Genomic DNA, 21633 nt, shown 5'->3' on the forward strand with positions numbered 1-21633 from the left:
CTCATCATCATCATCCTCATATATCTCCCCCAGCACCCCTCATCATCATCCTCATATCTCCCCCAGAACCCCTCACTATCAACCTTTGCGATACTCCCCATGTATCTCTCATTCCCCCATCTCTCCCCCTCACCCACACACATAATACTACCCCTCCACATCAAACACACAATACCCCCCTGCACACCACACACATCCCACCCCCACTGCACCTCACATCCTTCTCCCCCCGTGCACCTCACATCATTCTCCCCCCTGCACCTCACATAATTCTCCCCCCCTGCACCTCACATCACTCTCCCCCCTGCACCTCACATCACTCTCCCCCCCTGCACCTCACATCATTCTCCCCCCTTGCACCTCCAATCACCCCCCCTGCACCTCCAATCACCCCCCTACACCTCCAATTCCCCCCCTACACCTCCAATGACCCTCCTCTGCACCTCCAATGACCCCCCCCGCACCTCCAATGACCCCCCTCTGCACCTCCAATCACCCCCCTGCACCTCCAATCACCCCCTGCACCTCCAATCACCCCTCCTGCACCTCCAATCACCCCCCCTGTACCTCCAATCACCCCCCTGCACCTCACCCCCTGCACCTCACATCACCCCATGCACTTCACATCACCTCCCCTGCACATCACACCCCCCCTTCACATCACCCCCCCTTCACATCACCCCCCCTTAACATCACCCCCCCTTCACAACCCCCCCTGCACATAAACTCCGCTGCACCTCACCCCCTGCACCTCACTCCCCTGCACCTCACATCATCCCCTGCACCTCACATCACTCCTCCTGCACATCACCTCCCCTGCACATCACCTCCCCTGCACATCACCTCCCCCTTCACATCACCTCCCCCTTCACATCACCCCCCTTCACAACACCCCCCTCTTCACATCACCCCCCCATCACATCACCCCCCCTTCACATCACCCCCCCTTCACATCACCCCCCCCTTCACATCACCACCTCTTCACATCACCCCCCCTGCACATCACCCCCCTGCACATCACCCCTTGCACATCAACCCCCTGCACCTCACATCACTCTCCCCCCTGCACCTCACATCACTCTCCCCCCCTGCACCTCACATCATTCTCCCCCCTTGCACCTCCAATCACCCCCCCTGCACCTCCAATCACCCCCCTACACCTCCAATTCCCCCCCCTACACCTCCAATGACCCTCCTCTGCACCTCCAATGACCCCCCCCGCACCTCCAATCACCCCCCTCTGCACCTCCAATCACCCCCCTGCACCTCCAATCACCCCCCTGCACCTCCAATCACCCCTCCTGCACCTCCAATCACCCCCCCTGTACCTCCAATCACCCCCCTGCACCTCACCCCCTGCACCTCACATCACCCCATGCACTTCACATCACCTCCCCTGCACATCACACCCCCCCTTCACATCACCCCCCCTTCACATCACCCCCCCTTAACATCACCCCCCCTTCACAACCCCCCCTGCACATAAACTCCGCTGCACCTCACCCCCTGCACCTCACTCCCCTGCACCTCACATCATCCCCTGCACCTCACATCACTCCTCCTGCACATCACCTCCCCTGCACATCACCTCCCCTGCACATCACCTCCCCCTTCACATCACCTCCCCCTTCACATCACCCCCCCTTCACAACACCCCCCTCTTCACATCACCCCCCCCATCACATCACCCCCCCTTCACATCACCCCCCCCTTCACATCACCCCCCCTTCACATCACCCCCCCCCTTCACATCACCACCTCTTCACATCACCCCCCCTGCACATCACCCCCCTGCACATCACCCCTTGCACATCAACCCCCTGTACCTCACCTCACCCCCCCTGCACATATCCCCTCCTGCACATATCCCCCCTGCACATATCCCCCCTGCACATATCCCCCTGCACCTCACATCACCCTCTGCACCTCCTCACCTCCCCACCTCCCCTACACCTCCCCTCACATCAGATCACGGCGGCACTGCGCGCGATCGCAAGCAGCGGGCACCGGAAGTGCTGCACTGCAAGAGCGTGCAGTCTTGAGAGCGGGCTTGGGGGGAGGAAGGGGAGAGGGGGCTCGGCTCGCAGGGGGAGGGAGAGGGGGCTCAACTCGCGGGGGGAGGGAGAGGGGGCTAGGCTCGCGGGGGGAGGCAGAGGGAGTTCGGGTGAGGGGGCTCGGGGGAGGGAGAGCGGACTCGGGGGAGGGAGAGCGGACTCGGGAGGAGGAGGGGGGGAAAGCCGCTGCCGCCGCCTCAGGCCGCACAGTGAGTGCCGGGGGCCGCGTGTTGTGCAGGCCTGCCTTAGAGCAAGGTTGCTCAACTCCAGTCCTGAAGACACCCCAACTGGTCAGGTTTTACAGATATCCCAGCTTCAGCACAGATGACTCAATATATTGTGCCTTCTGTGCTATAGTGCAGACACCGCTGCGGATCTCCCAGCCGTTGTTAGTTCCCTCTCTGATGCAGTTGTACTCTGCCACTCCAGTTCGGTCTGTGGACTTCCTCCAAGTAGCTGTAGTGCTCAAATCACCTCCTCGCCTTCAGCGCTTCATAAAAACAGTCACTCTACGCGGTAAGCCACTGCAGAGAGGGAACTAACAACGGCCGGGAGATCCGTAGCGGTGCCTGCACTACAGCACAGAAGGCACAGATCAACTGCTGGGGCAGGAACCTGGAAGTACCAGCCACACAAGGAGCTGCAGACAGGCTGCTATACAGCAGCAGATGGACACCGGTCGACCCAGCAGACAGAGATAAGAGCTGAATATCACCCCTTTGTTCAATTAAGGCGCTTAAAGAACGGAGGAATCCATGAGTTTTATTTCACAAGTTTGTGTTGTATATTTTATTAAAATTTAAAAAACGTATTGCACTATTGGCATTTTTCTATGTATCCCACTTTAATGAGGTGACTCCTTCAACATTGGAGTACACCCCATCTTCAAAAAAGGAACTTTTTCTTTCTCAGAAACCTCAAAAGGGCTCTATGAGTTCAATTATTACATCCCAATTGTGTATTACATTGCACCGCATGAAGGGTTAAGGTGGAAATCAAATCCCCATATACTAAGGGCTATCAGCTAAATCTTATACCAACGGTTTATGTCACAATATATGGTGTCATTAACAGTGATTGTCTGACTCACATCCATCATCCACTGTGTATCCCCTTGTTAATTCATTGGGAAATCTATCCACGGAAATGTCATTGAATAATTATACTGTATGATACTATACACTGTTTTTCTTCTATTTTCAATTTTTGTACTGTGTACTGAATAAAGGAAGGACAGCACCGAGTAGGACAATTTTTAAGACGTAATTACTTCGTATTGTATGTCTTTATTTATATAGCGCCATTAATATACATAGCACTTAACAGTAGTAATACGCGACAATAATAAATAACAAATAATATAAATAACAGGTCATGGGAATAAGTACTTCAGACATAAAACTAAAATTTAGGAAGCGGAGTCCCTGCTCCGGGTAGCTAATAATCTAATAGGTAGGTAGGAAGAACATACAGAGACAGTAAGAGGGTGTTCTGGTAAGTGCATCTGCAGGTGACCAAGCTTGATGTATCATGCGTATAGTATTAACCACGGTGCTACTCATATGCTTCTTTAAGCAAGTGTTTCTTAAGGTGGGTCTTAAAGGTGGATAGAGAGGGTGCTAGTCGGGTATTGAGGGGAAGGGCATTACAGAGGTGCGGGGCAGTCAGTGAGAATGGATTATGGCGGCTTTAGATACAAGGGGGTAGAGTGAAGACAGCCTTGAGAAGAACGCAAGAGTCTGGATGGTGCATAGCGAGAAATTAGGGCTGAGATGTAAGGAGGAGCAGAAGAGTTTACAGCTTTAAAAGTGAGGAGGTGTATTGAGTGCGAGATGCGGGATTTGATCGGAAGCCAGGAGAGAGTTTTCAGCAGGTGAGGTGCTGAGACAGATTTAGGAAAGAGTAGAGTGATTCTGGTAGCAGCGTTTAGGATAGATTGTAGGGGAGACAGGTGAGAGGCAGGAAGGCCGGACAGCAGGCGGTTACAGTTATCAAGACGGGAGAGAATAAGAGCCTGAGTCAGAGTTTTAGCAGTCGAGCAACAGAGGAAAGGGTGTATCTTTGTAATATTGCGGAGGAAAAAGCAACAGGTTTTAGAAACATTTTGAATGTGAGAGAGGAGTTGAGTGTGACCCCTCGGCAGCGTTCTTGGGCTACTGGGTGAATGATCGTACGTCCAAAAGTAATGTGGATGGAGGTAGTAGGGCTAGGTTTGGGAGGAAGTATGATGAGCTTTGTTTTTGCCATGTCAAGTTTAAGGCGGCGGAGGGCCATCCAGGATGATATCACAGAGAGACATTAAGAAAGTTTCGTTTGTACAGCAGGTGTAAGGTCGGGGGTTGAAAAGTAGATTTGTGTGTTATCAGCATAGAGGTGATATTTAAACCCAAGGGATGTGATTAGGTCACCTAGAGAAAGTGTGTACAGAGAAAAGAGAAGAGGTCCCAGGACAGAGCCCTGGGGTACCCCCACAGAGAGATTGATAGAAGAGATGTTAGCAGAAGAGACACTGAAAGTACGATGGGAGAGGTAAGAAGAGATCCAGGATAGAGCTTTGTTACGAATACCAAGAGTATGGAGAATATGAAGGAGAAGAAGGTGGTCCACGGTGTCAAATGCTGCAGAGAGGTTGAGTAATATGAGCAGAGTGTAATGACCTCTGTCTTTGTCAGCATGGAGGTCATTAGTTATTTTAGTGAGGGCTGTTTCAGTCGAGTGAGCAGTGCGGGAGCCAGATTGTAGAAGGTCTAGGAGAGAATAGGTGTTGAGAAAATGGAGCAAGCGAGAGAATACAAGACGTTCATTATATACATACTGTACATATATGAAAATACAGTTATCAAATTGTGTGGACGAAATCATGTAAAACTATCAAATGTTTACCTCACAAGATTTGCACAAGGTCCTGGCCATCGGCAGCTCTGATAAACCCTCTGGACCACTGTCTCAGATCCATTTTGTACTTGGCAGGAAACTGTTCTTGTTACTGTGAATTGACACCAGTTTCTGGTAAAGAAAGAACAGAAATGTATTAAAGTACATGTTCTGAAATCTGAACTATAAAACAAGAGTAAGTGTTTTCAACAATCCAATAAAATATAATGTACACACAATATATATATATATATATATATATATATATATATATATATATATATATATATATATATATATATATATATATATATATATATATATATATATATATATATTATAATATACATACACACCTCACAACAGATACAAAGCAGTGCCCTAAGGACCAGTCTGTGGATGGTATATAGATAGATACAGCAAATGATTCATCACATTCATGAAATGATTACCAGCACCAGATCAAAAAGTAGAACAAAAAATAGTTACTTTATTACTACATGAATCATACCCAAACCCGGCGTTTCGGTCCCCAGGAGGACCTTCATCTAGATATAGATGTCTATATACAGTACAGTAGTGTATAATTCATTTTGTTACTCATGTCGGGCTGCTAACATTTCTCTCTTCCCAATAATTATGATTTTTTTTTACTGTATCCCTAAAAATACAAAATCTTCCCAATACCATTCCACATTTACCTGATAGGATCTTTCATATGTTCCCAGTATGTGTTTCAAATGTGCATTAGGCAACAACCAATCTAAAACAATAATAAGGATGTAAGATCTTTACCAGTACTTTTTTCCTTGACCCAAAAGTAGGCGTCAAAGTTACAGTTTTTAAAGTAGCACTTTAAATCCGAAACTGGGGGCCTTCAAGAGCTGTACCACACTATTTCTAGCTATGGACCCTCCCCTCCCCAACAGTTCCCAAAATACTTATTGGTTTAGTTGCAGGTGTTTTCTCTCCCTTTACAGAAATCAAAAAATGTCTGCCAAATCTCATGGGCCAATACGACGCCACAATGTCATCAGTAGGATGGCATTGCAGCTTCCTATTGGATGACAGTAGCAGCCATCTTTAAATGTCCAGGAAGGACACCGGCAACTAAACCAGTACATTTCTCGGGAACCAGAGTATCCAACAGTTAAAGATAAGCAGCTTATTACAGTGTGAATTCACTATCCTATACGGTGCCTGGGAGACCAATTTATAGGCCTGGAGTCCAGCAGTGACCTAGTTAATCCCAGCTTGAGAAAAGGCTGAGTTAATTAACCAGGTCCCAGCTGTCACATTAAGGGGCTTTAGAAACCCATAGTTCCCTCTTGTTTCTGTTTCCTGTCTAAAGCAAACAGACACATTCTGAAACGCTTGAGGGAGACAAGCCTTCACAGCAAGGTTTGTTACATTGGGACACATACCCTTGTTCTATGAGTTTTTCTTGGACTTGAATCTCCCCTTTATGGGAAAAGGGAATACCCCTGTCCTGGACTATTTAACTGGACTGTTCTAAGCTGTTTTTGTTACTTTTCACATATGCTGAATGAAGTTCTTTTTGTGTTCCACGTTATGGTGGCTGAATAAACAAACTATTCAGATAACCCATGTATCCTTGCGTTGTCCATGCGACCCAGCTCCAAAGGACTTTCTGGTTAAGGTTCTGTAAAATAAATCTGTATACAAAATGGGTGGGATTTTTCCTTTAAGAAGATAAGATAAATAAGGTGTGTATGCTTGGAAAACAAATCTAAATCTTAATATGAATTTAGAGCTGAATGCATTTGGGTTGGAACTGCCGCTTTAATATTTACTAGGGGATCTATTTACTAATGTCTCCATGTTGCAAAAATAAGGCAAGATCACTGCAAAAAGCACCGGATTTATATGGGGAAAAAAGAATCCCACTAAACACAAATTGACTTTTTATTTATATTAATTTAATGATTTCACACTTGCTTTACATTAGTTTTGCAGCCCAGACACTTCATTCATGTCTTGTTGGTAAGGAAATACTAGACAATGACCCATAGTTATTAAGCAGTGCTACTCCATAAGACACCTTCCAGCACAACTTATTCAATATGTCCCTTTAGAGCCCATTCACTATTCAAGTGTCGTATGGAGTAAAGTAATACTGCATAGTAAATAGGACCTTCTATAACCCATTCACAAGAATAGAGCCGTAAGGGGAACTGGAGTAGTATTTCTTCTTCGCATTGGCCCATAATAAGTGTTTAACTAATGACATGCACTTTGGTTTAGCCACATCATTGCCAAGGGTAATACCAGCCCATACCGTATATCCAAAAAACATTTCACATTTTTCAAAAACAAATGCTAAGCACGGAGTCCTGCATTTGTCTTAAAAACAAGTCGTAAGAAACACATAGCATTTTCAATAGTACATGGCTAAAAGTTAATGTTGGGAATATATTGGACCATGTTTACTAAGCGGTGCTATGTCGGTGCATACTCCAAGGTGTCTTCCGATGCTGAAAGTTCTATTATGGAACAGAACTGCTTAGTAAATATGGCCCATTATGTCATAAGTGTTATAGAAGTTACATTTCTCAGCCATTCTCCATGAAAACATGGATAGAAGCCACATACAGGTCCATTTATCATTTTGCTCGGTCAGAAAAAAATCATTAATGATACCTGTGTAAAATGTAGGATGATTAACAAACCTCAACCATATGGTGCTGGCACAAATTGGCTCCAATTAAAATTATTGCTCTGTGATTTGCAGCATATTGCTTCTTACTAATACAAGTCGCTCTATGTTTGGTATATCTTTCAAGAAAACCATGAACAGCAAAGTTCAGTGTCCAACATTCATCTTATTGTGGAGTTGGGCCGCCTCCAGCCTTCTTTCAGCTGCCAACCTTCCTGCCCTGCTCCTCTGATGCTCATTGCATCAATATGGGGCTAATGAAACAACCCGCAAAGGCACACGGGTGCCCCCATATGCTTCTCTTTCACAATACCATGCTCAGCTGCACCAGGAAACCCTGTAGAGTTATCAAATCACACATAGTAGTATAAAGGATTTCATAATGGATGGCAAATAATGCAATTTTCATTAAGTACACAATGTCATGGAAAAAGAATCACATTCCTGCCCGACCCCCCTTCTGCTTGTCAGCTCCTTAAGTTCAGCTGCAGGCATTGGCTCCACATACACACACTGTGCCTGTGTAACATGCAACAACGTTGCATTTTTTGCCTCTGAGCACATAATCAGTGAACTGCTACTGCAGCTTCTCCAGTCCTCCCAGTTAATGGACTTTCCCATGTTCTCCCCTGTCTTTTGCTGACAGTTAGTGCAGTCCCACTCAACCTTTAGTGTGAACCCTGCCCCTCACTTTCTTTTCCAGAGCAACCGATCACTGGTCAGGTCAGAGTTCTTCGACATGTTTAACATACAAGATGGTGCTTCTCCTTACACTCTCAGAACGTGCGCAGGGCAAATGGAGACCACAGGGAGAAGAGTGAATGGCTACACCATATGCTCAATAGACGGCAAAGTGAACATGCCCCTTCCCACACTCATCGAGTGCAACCACATGGCCACAAACAGGGACGAGATACCCACACCAGACGTGGCACTCCATTACCCCCACCTCAAAGGAATAGCCAACCACATCCGGCCGGTGGAACAAGACGCCAAGATCCTGCTGCTGCTCGGTAGGGACATCATGAGAGTACATAAAGTCCGTAAACAGCACAACGGACCCCACAACGCGCCATACGCCCAAAGACTCGACCTAGGATGGGTGATAGTGGGCAACTCGTGCACTAACAAAGAGCACGGGCAAGACTACGTCGATGCCCGCAGGACGGAGGTGACAGAATGTGGACACACATCCTTCTCCGAACCATGTCTTGGCCATTTCCAAGTGACCGAAGGGCCAAGTGAAGAGAAAAGACAAGGTCATACCCCTGAGACCAACAAAGACATCCCCACGCCGATGGGATGCGACAATGGCTTAGGATGCTCAGCAGTCCAGACAGCCAAGGATGATGAGTCGACTCCACCGAAGGAAGAGAGTAACCTCCCAAAGGTGACCGACAAAAGGATCGTCCTAAAAACAACAAACAATCAGACAATACTCCCGCGAGCAAGGGCACAATTAAGACGTACAGTTGTTCCTCTCCACAGAGTATCAAGCAACAGAGCAACCAATTGCCACGGCTGGCATAGCCGCAAAAGATTGCGCCCCACAGGCGAAGCCACAGTGTCAAAAAGACTGTTCGTTCAAACACACAAGAGGGGACAGTTGCAGAGACATTTCCCAAAAGGGTTTACAAGGACAAAAGAGACTGTTCTTCGTTATGTCCAGGGAGAAAACAACCTCCCGATGGCAGTCAACAAAGAAACACAAAAGCGTTTCACCAAACTACGCGGAGATGTTCTCGTGCAAGAGAAATGTACCGATGAACTACGGTGCACAGCGTTCCAGACAACAAGGAACGATGACAAACAAACACCCTCGAGGGAAGATAGAGGATTCCCGAGGTTAACTGTCAAGGAGCTCTCTAAAGACGGACTAAGCAGTCGGGTGACTCCGCTACCATTCCGTTCACCAAGGAGGCGCTTCCCAAACAATGGAGAACATGCCATCTCTAGGTTCACCTCGCACCTCTGCGGCCCACAAAGGGAACCAGAGACCAAAAACAACTTTGTGGTCTTCATCCAGAAGATATTCTTTACCGGCCACGCAAAGCCAGCACCTCTAATGGAGGAAGGCAAAGAATGTCGGTACCTCCAATCACCTGGGGCCTACCACCCTCAGGAACCCGATCAAATCCGGGTAATGTTCAACCCCAGCGCTCAGCTTCAGGGAGTCTCCCTGAACGACGCCCCCTTTATTGGATTACATTCGACAACCAGTTTTCCAGGGACAGTAATCCGCTCCCACAAGGAGCCAAAAGCCCTCTCCTTCTGCCAAACGCCAGGTGATAGAGCGACAGGCTACCACGGCTGGTATACCTACAAGGGGATACACTCTGTGGGTGAAACTACAGAGACAAAAGGACTGTTCTCTCACAAGACTAAAAGGAAACAGTGCCAGAGACTTTTATACAAAGACATTGTGGTGCAACCAGCAAACCTGGAGCTGTGCATCCACCCTGCATCCTTTGCCAAAGAACCTTGGCCAAGGGACCTTGATACCAGTGATACCGGCCGGTGTCACATCGCTATGTGGACATGGACTCTTGCATTGTTTGAGAATGTGATGTTATCTTTGTCATGCATTGCACATATGTTCCACATATTCCAATTATATAGTGGTATCTCCAGATACCAGACGGGGAGTGTCATGGAACAAGAATCACATTCCTGCCCGACCCCCCTTCTGCTTGTCAGCTCCTTAAGTTCAGCTGCAGGCATTGGCTCCACATACACACACTGTGCCTGTGTAACATGCAACAACGTTGCATTTTTTGCCTCTGAGCACATAATCAGTGAACTGCTACTGCAGCTTCTCCAGTCCTCCCAGTTAATGGACTTTCCCATGTTCTCCCCTGTCTTTTGCTGACAGTTAGTGCAGTCCCACTCAACCTTTAGTGTGAACCCTGCCCCTCACTTTCTTTTCCACCCTAGATTACAGTGAGTACAGACCTGTCTGCATCCACCCCTGGTAAGGCCTTTCTCTCTTACCATAGTCTAACCCCATAGAAGCACCCCACATAGAGAAGCACTCTCTGCCTACACTACACCCACAAGTTCCTGTGTTTTCTAATCCAGCAATAAAATTAAGAAAGACATTAAGGACTTGTCATGCTTTGGAAGAGGGAGGACATGAGTTGAGCTTACTGGAATCATTCACACATCATTCGTGACCCTGGTTCCAGGAAACACAATAAGTACATAAAGTAATAAGTATCCTTACTTCTATGGTCTGTTTTTTATTTTCAGACTAGAAGTACAATTATTGACAAACTGCATATATAGAATGTGCTATATGTATGTGAAGCTTGTGATAATCACATACCACATTTCCTACAAGTTCTGTATGCCAAAATTCCCCAACCCTTTTCTAACACCTCTTCAAATACTGATTTCTGGCTACCCCACATTGTGGATATACTGTGCATGTATTGCTAAGAAGGGGAGACTAGTAGCATAGATAATCTTTTCATTTGTTTCCAAACCAGACTGGGGAGATGCTGTGTGATTCTGTGAGGATCACTGGGCTCACATTCAAAATCTTTTAATTCCCAGCCACAAATACTTACAGTATGTATGGACTTTTCTTTATTTCATTGTGTAAGGAGCAGTGTTGAAGAATTAGCATTATTTATAATGGTCTAAACACTTGAAGTTTCATTTGAATCCAAATGAGTCATTCCTACTGCTCAGAACTAAGAAGTAAGGTCAAAACTGTTTTTCATATGTCTCTGTCCTATAGAAAGCTGATTATAAAAACTAATATTGTGAATTCACAGGGGAAATGCTGGCTAATGATCTGAGTAGTTCATAAATGAAAAGCAGATATTAAGTTAATATACAACTCAAGTATATAAATATAAACGCAAACCCACACTAAACCAACACAATTTAAGATAAATAATTCCCATAGATTAAAATATACAATTATGTTTTCCCGCCATGAAAGCACCAAAAGCCTCCAAACTTCTCTCTATCAATTGAAAAGTTTATACAGTATATATATTGTGATGTCTCAGTCACAGCGTCGGATCTTATGTCCCAGATTAAAGCAGGAAATTTAGTATTTCTCTTTATGGGGTTTATTTACATGGATAAATAATACACTCAGGCCCACCGTCCCTTTAAGTCCAAACAAAATCATAAAATAAACTCCTATTTCTCTTAGGAGACTAACTACACATTGAGCTTCAACCCTTACTACCTAGCTGGACCGCTAAGCTGGTTACCACCCCAAAACAGGTACTATTATAGCTAACCATATACAGTCTCTGCACACAACAATATAGTGGTTCTCTTATCTGTTATTCCAGAGTTTGGAGCAGATGTCCCGCTTCAGCGCTGCATCCCGTCTTTCCTTCCCAGGGGAGCTCAGCCCCACAAAAGCTCAAAGAATCTCTCCTTTGTAAGTCCAATGTTAAAGACAGAACATCCCCGCTTTGGCATGGTCTCGCATCCTTCCTTCTTCCTGGGATTAACAACCCAGTCAGTCCCAGCAGGCTCCGCGGCCAGTGGGCCTAGGGGACTATGCAAGCTTTCCTTGCTGGGGAGAACTCTTCTATGTCCCCCTTCTCTGGGAACAGCAGTCACTCTTTCCTCCCTTCTCTGAGGGAAAGCAGTCTCTCATTGTGTATAGTCACTTCCTGACTTTTAAAACTCCATGAGCAATCAGGAGTTCAACCTGCTCAATTAGCCAGCAGCTGCTACTGGCTTCTCTAGGGAGATTAACTCTCTGTGTGTTGGAAAGTCCCATAGTTGCCCTATCCCAGTACCCAGAGGACAGTGATGGTATCACATATCCGCCTCCCCAACATAACATTGTCCTTTCTCAAAGACACCTGACATCCATCTCTTCTTTTACATTGCCTTCCAGTTTTTCCTTCTGGGGAAGTACTAGGCCTTTTGGGCCTGCAGACTGGTACTTCGCTACTTTTTTGTCTTTCAGTTATTTGATTTTAGCGTTGAAGCTCAGCTTTTGGCGTGTTACTTTTTGGAACATTTCCTGAGCATCCTGCAGTCTGTTGGCTCTCTCTGCCAGTTCAGCCCAGACTTTATCCCGCTCTGTGACCTTGGTCTGCCTATCCTGAAGATGCATCACCATCTTTTTCCTCTTGTCCTCAGAGTCTCCCACACATGGCAGAAGAGCCTTGACCTCATTGGTCAGCCCATTGCATTCATTCACCAGTGACTGTTTGGCTTTCTCTTGTGAAGATGGTAACTCCGCTTTAGTGGTGATGGCTTTTTGACCTTTCTCCATCAATGTACCTTCAGCGTTTGAGACTAGACTAGAGACGGGTCATTCACCACAAGTTCTGTGTTTGGTTCCACACCATTTAGCTTCAGTACTTCAACTTGAAAGTGCATCCCATGGCGCCTCTCTATTACAGTCGGCAGACGTAGGCTTGGGCCTTTCTTTCTTGATTCCTTAACTTACTCTGGTGGAAGTGGTGCTGGATAATCTGTGAGGTCTTTCTCATTTTACATTCACGGACACACTTCTTTCCCATTCTCATCTGAGCAGCTGCCCTTATGGCAAAGAATCCACTTTGAACCCCATGGGCACAGCAGTACAATTGGATTCTTACTGTGCTACTCCATCGCAACTTGGTCCTTCCATTTCATGCCTTGTGGAAAGTAGACTGTGGTAGTGCAAAGGCATTGCAGTCACACTTATCAGCGCATACAACTTTGCTCAGGCGCTTCAAACTTTGCATTTTTGTTTTGCAGTTGAGCGGTGTCCCCAGCTCTCACTATACCCTTGTCTTCACAGGCATTAGTTTCTGTGGGATATAGACGTTTGGGCCAGGCCAAAACCTTATCCTGTAGTGGAGACACCTGTGCATTACTGTTCTGTGGAGCCTCATTCTGTTTTAACTCTACCGCCATCTTTACCATGGGCTGCTTCTGTGACCTCTGTCTGGTTTAGGTTTGTAACCTTTTTCTCCACCTTCATCTGAGAAACCTCCTGCTCTGCAGCAGTAGAGTCCAATGCTCAGTCTTCAGAACCTCGAGCTCCTCACCCAGGTCACGCTTTTGTTTCTCTGCCATCTTGCGGCCAGCACACTCAGACTCCACGTCCTTCCTCAGGCCTTGAAGCTGCCCTTTTGTATTTCTTTTTCCACTCAGTACAGCTGCTAGTTCAGCTTCTTTGGTGTTGAGTTGCATTCCACATCTGTCAGCTGATTCAGAGCAAGGCTTAACTCTATTTCCTCTTCTTTATTTCTGACCTGCAGCTGCCGGTGCTCCTCCCGGACCTTGACCAACTCCCGCGGCAGCCAGGCCCTCTCATTGGCTGTGTAGTCCAGAAGCTTGCGGGTATCGGCAATCTCGGTCTCATAGTGCAGTGTCAGGCAGGTCACCTGATGGACACCTCCTCCCGCTCTTCCATTTTGGTGAGCTGTATCTTGAGCAGAGCAAATTGAGCCTGCAATCTCCTCTCAGGGCCTTCATCTCTTCCTGGTGCTTGCTCTTGGTTTGCATCACCGCCTCCTTCATATTTTGGAGCGCTGCAGTTTTTGTTGCTAGGATTGCCGCTGCTCCTGTTTTCCATGCCTCTTTCTCCTGGGTGCATTGACACCTGGCGATGGAGCAGCCTCTCCACTTCTCCAACTCTTGCTCCAGTTTCTGGACCTTCTCCCGCTCCCTCTCATACAGAGTCACCTGCATCTAAGCTCCGCCTCTAGTGATGTTCTGCTGACGCTCAGCGTGGCCTTCAGCTCCTCATGCTGCTCTGTGGGGACATACTGGGTACTGAGCCGGTCCTGTACATGGTCCTAGCACTTGTACTTGGTTAGCAGCCTTGACCAATTCTGTAGCACTCACCACATCTCCTCAACATCCGCTTGTTTCACCCTGGCCTCCTGCAGACACATGCAGCACTTGCACCTGGCTCTGCAGTAGATGTGCTGCTCGTGTGCGCTGCTCCAGGAAGACACGTTCTTCTTGCAGCCCTATCTCTGCATTCTGTAGTGCTTCCTGCACTTCTAACTTTTCCTGGGCCAATTGCTTCTTCACTTTTTCTGCTTAGTGAAGCTTCTTATTTCCTTCACTGACCTGGTCAGTCAAGTCTGAATTTTTCTGTCTCAGACTTGTATTTGCTCTTTATATAGTCTCTAAACGAATTAGGATCCTTTCCTCAGCATCTTTTAATTCACAGACCTCAGTGCGGAAGTTTTAAATTTGTTTCTGGGATATCTCATAGTACATTTCCAGTCATTACTCGTTTTCTCGGACTCGCTCGGATTTCCATTCATGACAGTAACTGTGGCTTTTGTCATCCCAAGGCTAGTTGTCATTCCCGTGAAGATTGCAACAGACACTCTGGTCTTTTCTAATCCCCGTCTTCCTGACCACACAGGGTAAAAAATTTCTGCAGCTTCTGCTGCAAATGGATGCTGTCCTTTTCGTGCCCCATATGAGTCCTCCACCTCCTCAGGTCATCACACGACCTGAAGGGGCAGTGTTTGGTGTGACCAAGCTCTTTACACCAGGGGAGCGCAAACATTTGGTGCCCACGCCCCCCTGCCTGCTCCCCCTCACTCTCGCGCTCCCCTACCTGGTTTGGCTGCGTCAAATGATGCCACGGGTCACGTGACGTGATATCCCATGACTCCATTGCCATGGGGACGGACATGTGACATCGCTCGGCATGACACCGCAGCGTCATGGTGACACGTCACAGCAACACATCTGAACCCCGGTAAGGGAGTTGCAGAGGCCTCATATGATCCCCCAACATTTAATTTAAATGTCTCGGGGTAGAGCGCGGTTATTTGCAACTGCCCACACCCCCCACAAAATATCTTGCGCCCCCCACTTTACGCACTGCTGCTTTACACCATGAACACATCTGCGGTTTCTTTTGCGGGACAACGCAGGGTTGCTCCTTCCTCAAAGGGGCACTGCTTCATGTGGGCAGGCATATTATACAGAAAACACATTATATCCGCCATTTTTCCTTCCAGGCGTATTCTTCATCTTGTCCTCTTGGGGGCGGTATTTCCTCAATTCTTCATATGTTTCCCTGTGTATCCTGTTAGCACAACTAGTCATACACAGTGGGACAGACTTTACTTGCAGAATTAGTTTTTTCACTTCAGTTGGGCGGCCATATTAAATCCCTGCATTTATTTTCAAACCCACAGTTTCCGCTTCTCAGTGCCTTTTTGGACTGCCTGCATTCTGCACCAATTGTGATGTCTCAGTCACAGCATCAGATCTTATTTTCCAGAACAAGGCAGTCCTGCAATTAATTTAAAAAACATTTTCTAATATCTAAATTATATTTTAAACATGCATTGTTTAGATACATCTGAAAATCGCATGCCTGTGAATTCATCTACACAGCATAGTGTAGACCCAAAGAGCAGGCATATGCATTACAAACAATTTTGCTTATATCTTTGAAATGTTGAGCAATAATATAAATATTTACAAATATTTACAAAAACATTTTCACAATATTTGTACACTTATTCGTTTTCTAAATAAACAATACTTCTACATAAACAAAATGCACAAAATTACAGCAAACGTAATTTGCTACTAACAAGCTTCATGTTAATTTATCTTCTTAATGGTAGCTTGTCCGGGGTGGGAAGGGAGCGAAGATAGCAGGGATACACCATAAAAAATAAAGAACATATAATAGTGCAGCAAATTTACACAATCTGGATAGAGCATATGAATCTTGGCTCTGTAGCAGTGCCTACTTACAGCAGGTCAGATAATAAATCGCATTGATCTACACAACTGGTAGAAAGGTGTCAGGATCTTCAATAACAGCCGTGGTTTACAGCATGGGATGTAGGCAAATCAGCTCAAACGTCAGGAGATGTAGTAGAATCAAAGGCATGCAAAACAAAGGCAGACCATGGTGCAGATCACACATACAATTTATATATAAAAAACAACAAAGAACTTTAGGAATCGTACTCACAATAGGTACATATTCAATGTTCACGTAAGTTTTTACTTGAGGCAAAAGGAGTGCCGGCCCAGTGTGGAACAGCTCACAGGTGATCTTCTCCTTGGCTCACAGCAGACCGGGTGGAAGATGGCGTCTGACGTCACATCCGCTGTGTGAGCTTTTTAGATATTTGTTTGTGGTGAACCCTCTGTATTTGCTCTCGTGAAGTCTTCTCTTTATGGTAGACTTGGATAATGATATGCCTACCTCCTGGAGAGTGTTCTTCACTTGGCTGGATGTTGTGAAGGGGTTTTTCTTTACCATGGAAAGGATCCTATGATCATCCACCACTGTTGTCTTCCGTGGACGTCCAGGCCTTTTTGTGGTGCAGAGCTCACCAGTGCGATACTTTTTTTTCTCAGAATGTAGCAAACTGTTGATTTTGCCACTCCTAATGTTCCTGCTATATCTCTGATGGATTTTCTTTTTTTTTTGCAGCCTAAGGATGCCCTGTTTCACTTGCATTGAGAGCTCATTTGACCGCATGTTGTGGTTCACAGCAACAGCTTCCAAATGCGAATGCCACACCTGGAATCAACTCCAGACCTTTTACCTGCTTAATTGATGATGAAATAACGAAGGAATAGCCCACACCTATCCATGAAACAGCTTTTGAGTCAATTGTCAAATTACTTTTGGTCCCTTGAAAAAGAAGGGGCTACATATTAAAGAGAGGTAATTCCTAAACCCTTCCTCCAATTTGGATGTGAATACTCCCAAATTAAAGCTGATAGACTTTAAGCCCATATTCATTATTTAACTGTAACTTGAATTTATTTTGGTACACAGCCGAAATAACAAAACTTGTATCAGTGTCCAATTATTTCCGGACCTAACTGTATATGTGCAATAAAGAATATCCCTTGTAAGCACATTCACGTCTTAGACACGTCTGCAACCCTGCCTTTCAACCATTATCACCTAGGGGAGACCAGACAGTAATAGGGGAAGTGTCTCTATCTAAGGGGCCTTCCCTGAAGCAACCACAAACTATGGTGATTCAGTGCCTAGCTGGGGCCTAATTGGGGTCTCTGGCCTAGTACAGGGACCTACTGACTCCCTGCACCTACACCCTCACCCTCTGATGTCCCAGCTCCGACTGGCGTGCTTCCTAACATGCACAATGTGTCCATCTCCCTGTGGGAGATTCTGCGCACCCTATTGGCTGCCGTGGATCATGAGGTGCCTTGCCCCATAGCCTTCTGGGGACTGTAGTTCCCTATGCGGAGCATCTTGTGTCCTGGCCGCCTGCAGCAACTCTCTGAGCATGTGCTACTGTACTCCGCATGCGCGGACATATTCAAAATGGCAATGCCCTGCGAAGGGAGCTGCCGGTAGTCTCCGGCGATGCGCTAGCCTGCCACGCACTCTACACGTTTCCCCGCAGCAGCGGAGGTAAGTGAGGGAACCGGGGAGCCGGGGGGGGGGGGGGGGACACATCCTGTTATAAGTATAAGATGTATTAATTAGGGGTTCGCAGAACAAATATTTGCTAACAGGGGGTGCACAGTCTAAAAAGGGTTGGGAACCACTTCTTTAGAAAAACCCATATGGTGTGCTAACAAGGACTGCTGCCACTTGATTCTGCTTCAACCTTTACAGTACAGTACAGCTGGATGTTAATCTGATTTCTCTGTGGTAGGAAAAATATGTCCTCCTTATTCAAACATGTGATCATGTAACGCAATGTTTCCCAATTAAATTTTGTCGTGGAACCCTTTTATATTTTGTAAAAAAGAATGGAACCCCTTAAAAAATGTTAGCGTACCACATGGAAAAAAAAAGAAATGCGCCGCAGACGAAACATTTTCTTGGTCCAAAATTATTTTTAAAAGACCCCCACCGCCCCAATACATTTTTAAAAGACCCCCTCCCCCCAGTGTCTCTCTCCCTCCCCCAGTGTCTCTCCCTCCAGCCAGTGTCTCTCCCTCACCGCAATGTCTCTCTCTCCCTCCAGCCAGTGTATCACTTTCTCCCCATAGTGTCTCTATCTCCCTCCCCAGTCTCTCTCAATCTCCCTCCCCAGTGTCTCTCTCTCTCCCTCCCTCCAGCCAATGTGTGTTTCTCCCTTCCCTCCAGTGTCTCTCTCACCTTCTAACAGTGTCTCCCCTTCCACCCAGTGTATCTCTTCCCCTCCACCCAAATATGTATCACACCCCCATGTCTCTATTTCACCCTCCCTTCCCCATGTCTCTATTTCATCCTCCCTTCCCCATGTCTCTATTTCACCCTCCCTTCCCCATGTCTCTATTTCACCCTCCCTTCCCCATGTCTCTATTTCACCCTCCCTTCCCCATGTATCTATTTCACCCTCCCTTCCCCATGTCTTTCACCCTCCCTTCCCCATGTCTCTTTCACCCTTCCCTTCCCATGTCACTTTCACCCCCTTCCCCACGTCTCTCTTTCACCCCCACCCCACCTCTCCATGTCTCTTTCACTCCCTCCCCACCTCACCATGTCTCTTTCACCCACCTCCCACCTCTCCATGTCTCTTTCACCCCCTTCCCCATGATACACTCTCACACTTTCCTTATCACGCATGCGTGCAGCAAGGCAAACGAGGTGCTGCATGAGCTGTGCAGCACAGCGCCACCTAATGTCTGAAGGAGAAATTGCAGCTACAGACAGACTGCTTTTTTGAGGGGGAAATCCGGCACAGTAAGTGCGGGTAGCCCATCCATCGGCGGAACCCCTGGGACTGCTCCACGGAACCGCAGGGTTCCGCAGAACCCCATTTGGGAAACGCTGATGTAACGACATGCTCTAGTGAGCATTGGTAGTAATAAAACATATACTAATCTGCATAGGGTCACTTGATGGTCGTCTGGGAGGACGTGTACAAATTATATGGGCAACAAAACATGAACTTATTACTCAACTCATAAACAGGCCTCAACGGTGCACATGATACCCCATTCATCGCCCCTTGTAAGAGAAGACAAGGAGCACCAAGATATCTCCATCAACCAACTGGTCTTCTGTGCACCTTTTATTCTATTATAGAATTCCTGTGCACAAAAATGTCAGGGGAGTGATCAGCAAAATTAATATTATTTCCCTAACTTCTTTCTAAAAGTGACTCCTCTTTCTAATGTTTGACATGAATACAGTATTTACACGTCCGTAATTAAGATATACTGCAATGGAGTCATTTAATGTAATAACGTCTACTACTCTGTTATCTTTTCAATGATTAAAATGAAGGCTGTAATGTTCCGGATGTAAAGAATAACCATAGCCCTTTGCAAATTAGATATTTAATGAAACAATATAAAAGCTCTAAAGGAGAGAGAGCTTCAAGACGACTGTATTTGTAGGGTAACACTCTTTCACAGCATATGCACAGCCTTAAGGTTTAATAAAAACGGCTCTTCATGTGACCTCATCCCATTGCGCTCCTGCTAGACACTGGGTTATGGCTGCATCTCCAGTAATCCACTGTGGGAAACATTATGATGAATATTAAAGTCATGGACCCCCAGTTGTTGTCTCGGTTGCCAGGAAGACCATGGGAGTGGAAGAACTGGGATGAAAGGGACAAGTTAAAAAAGAGAGCAGGAAGAAGAATGAAAGGCTAAGAAACCCTAGCATCTGCATGTGATAAACCAGTTACTCACCACTTCATGTGTTCCTTTTAAAGAAAGGAGCTGAATTGACCGACCTTTGTTCATTTATCAAAAGTGCAATGTGGGGTTTTCCCAGATAAAGTTAAAATCCTGATGCTTTACAAAACATCTGCTCACCCATGAATTTCCTAGAAAAGTACACTTCATATATACAGTATGCAAGCAGCATGGACCTTTTTGAGTTGTAATTAAATGTACTTGCAAACTGCCTGTCATTTCAAGTACTCTTTTATTTAGAAAGGTTCAAAGAAGTCAGGAAAGAGTGCTTTAATGCAACACAATAAAAGAGAGAAATTAGATCCAATTAATGTATATGTGCCAAACTGTTTGCCCAAGAATTAGACCATAGGAATCTCGTGGTTATGAAACACTAAACTATTTTATTTTAAACAAACACATTGTAAATAATTTAGTTAGTCATAACTTTTCAGTATAATTCATTTTTAAAGTAAAACCCTCAATGAAGGCACTGTACTGCACATAAGTCTAAACTGCATGTAGTTTAGCTCACATTCAAACTCTTCTTCAAATGCTACAGTACATGGATGGTGGCAAAAAAAAACCCCGATGTGATAATAATATTTTTTGGGGCAAAAAAAATCTGGTGGCAAGATTAAGGAACAAATATAACGTTTAATAAAAAATTAAGACCATTTATAAAAAAGGAAAGCTGAAGTGACAATGTAGTGGACGTAATGAGCATTAAAAAGGAAAAAACAGATAAGGAAGACAAAAACAACTGTGCCAGATCATGAATGCCATCTTTCCACTCAACTGCAATCAAATGCCATTTGATAACTGAGTGATAATGAATAGCAATGGGAGGTTTCTGATACAGTAGGAAGCTTGACTCTACAATATGTCTACAGAACGTACACTCAGCCAATTAGATGTTCTGAACTTTATCACAGTGAAAAGTCTAGGTACAGTAGTTTAATCTGTAAGGAAGATAGTGAGAGGATGTAAGTGGTTACACACCAAATGCTTTTGCTTCTATGTGGTTCACAAATCATGTGTGCAACGATAAACAAAGAAAGGTAGAATCTTTGCAAATTACTGTACCTTTTTTAATAGTATTTGTAGCACTATGCTGTCCTCTTATTTTAAGTACTGTACTCCACTGATTAGCTTTTAATTTGGTTACAATGTGACGTTAAACAGAAAATTAATAAAGACAATAAAAAGAGAAACAAGAGACTTTAACTTATAATGGCATGGTAAACATTCAAAGACTGTGTATAAGACTAATAATGTACACATACTGACTTCACTAAACATTAAATGTGCTTGAATCTAATCAACGAGTCACTTACCTTTCTTTATATACAGAGGTAATGTAGCAGACATTATTGCATCCGTTGGTGTTCTCCCGCAGGTGAAGTAGTGTTGGCCACGACTCTTTTTTGCAGGCGGCTAATTCAAGTGAATGGCGAC

At 45.5% G+C, this 21633-nt stretch overlaps 1 protein-coding gene across 2 annotated transcripts in view; it reads right to left on the reverse strand.

Moving 5' to 3' along the window:
- COL26A1 (collagen type XXVI alpha 1 chain) overlaps window positions 1-21633 on the reverse strand; it is a 476576-nt gene that overhangs the window by 338168 nt on the left and 116775 nt on the right. For both annotated transcript variants that reach the window (XM_075594341.1, XM_075594340.1), the window contains exon 2: window positions 4938-5060. In XM_075594341.1, the coding sequence (XP_075450456.1) occupies window positions 4938-5060 (123 nt within the window). The remainder of the gene's footprint in view (window positions 1-4937; window positions 5061-21633) is intronic.

Source organism: Ascaphus truei, chromosome 3, assembly GCF_040206685.1.
Source record: "Ascaphus truei isolate aAscTru1 chromosome 3, aAscTru1.hap1, whole genome shotgun sequence".
Taxonomy (NCBI): domain Eukaryota; kingdom Metazoa; phylum Chordata; class Amphibia; order Anura; family Ascaphidae; genus Ascaphus; species Ascaphus truei.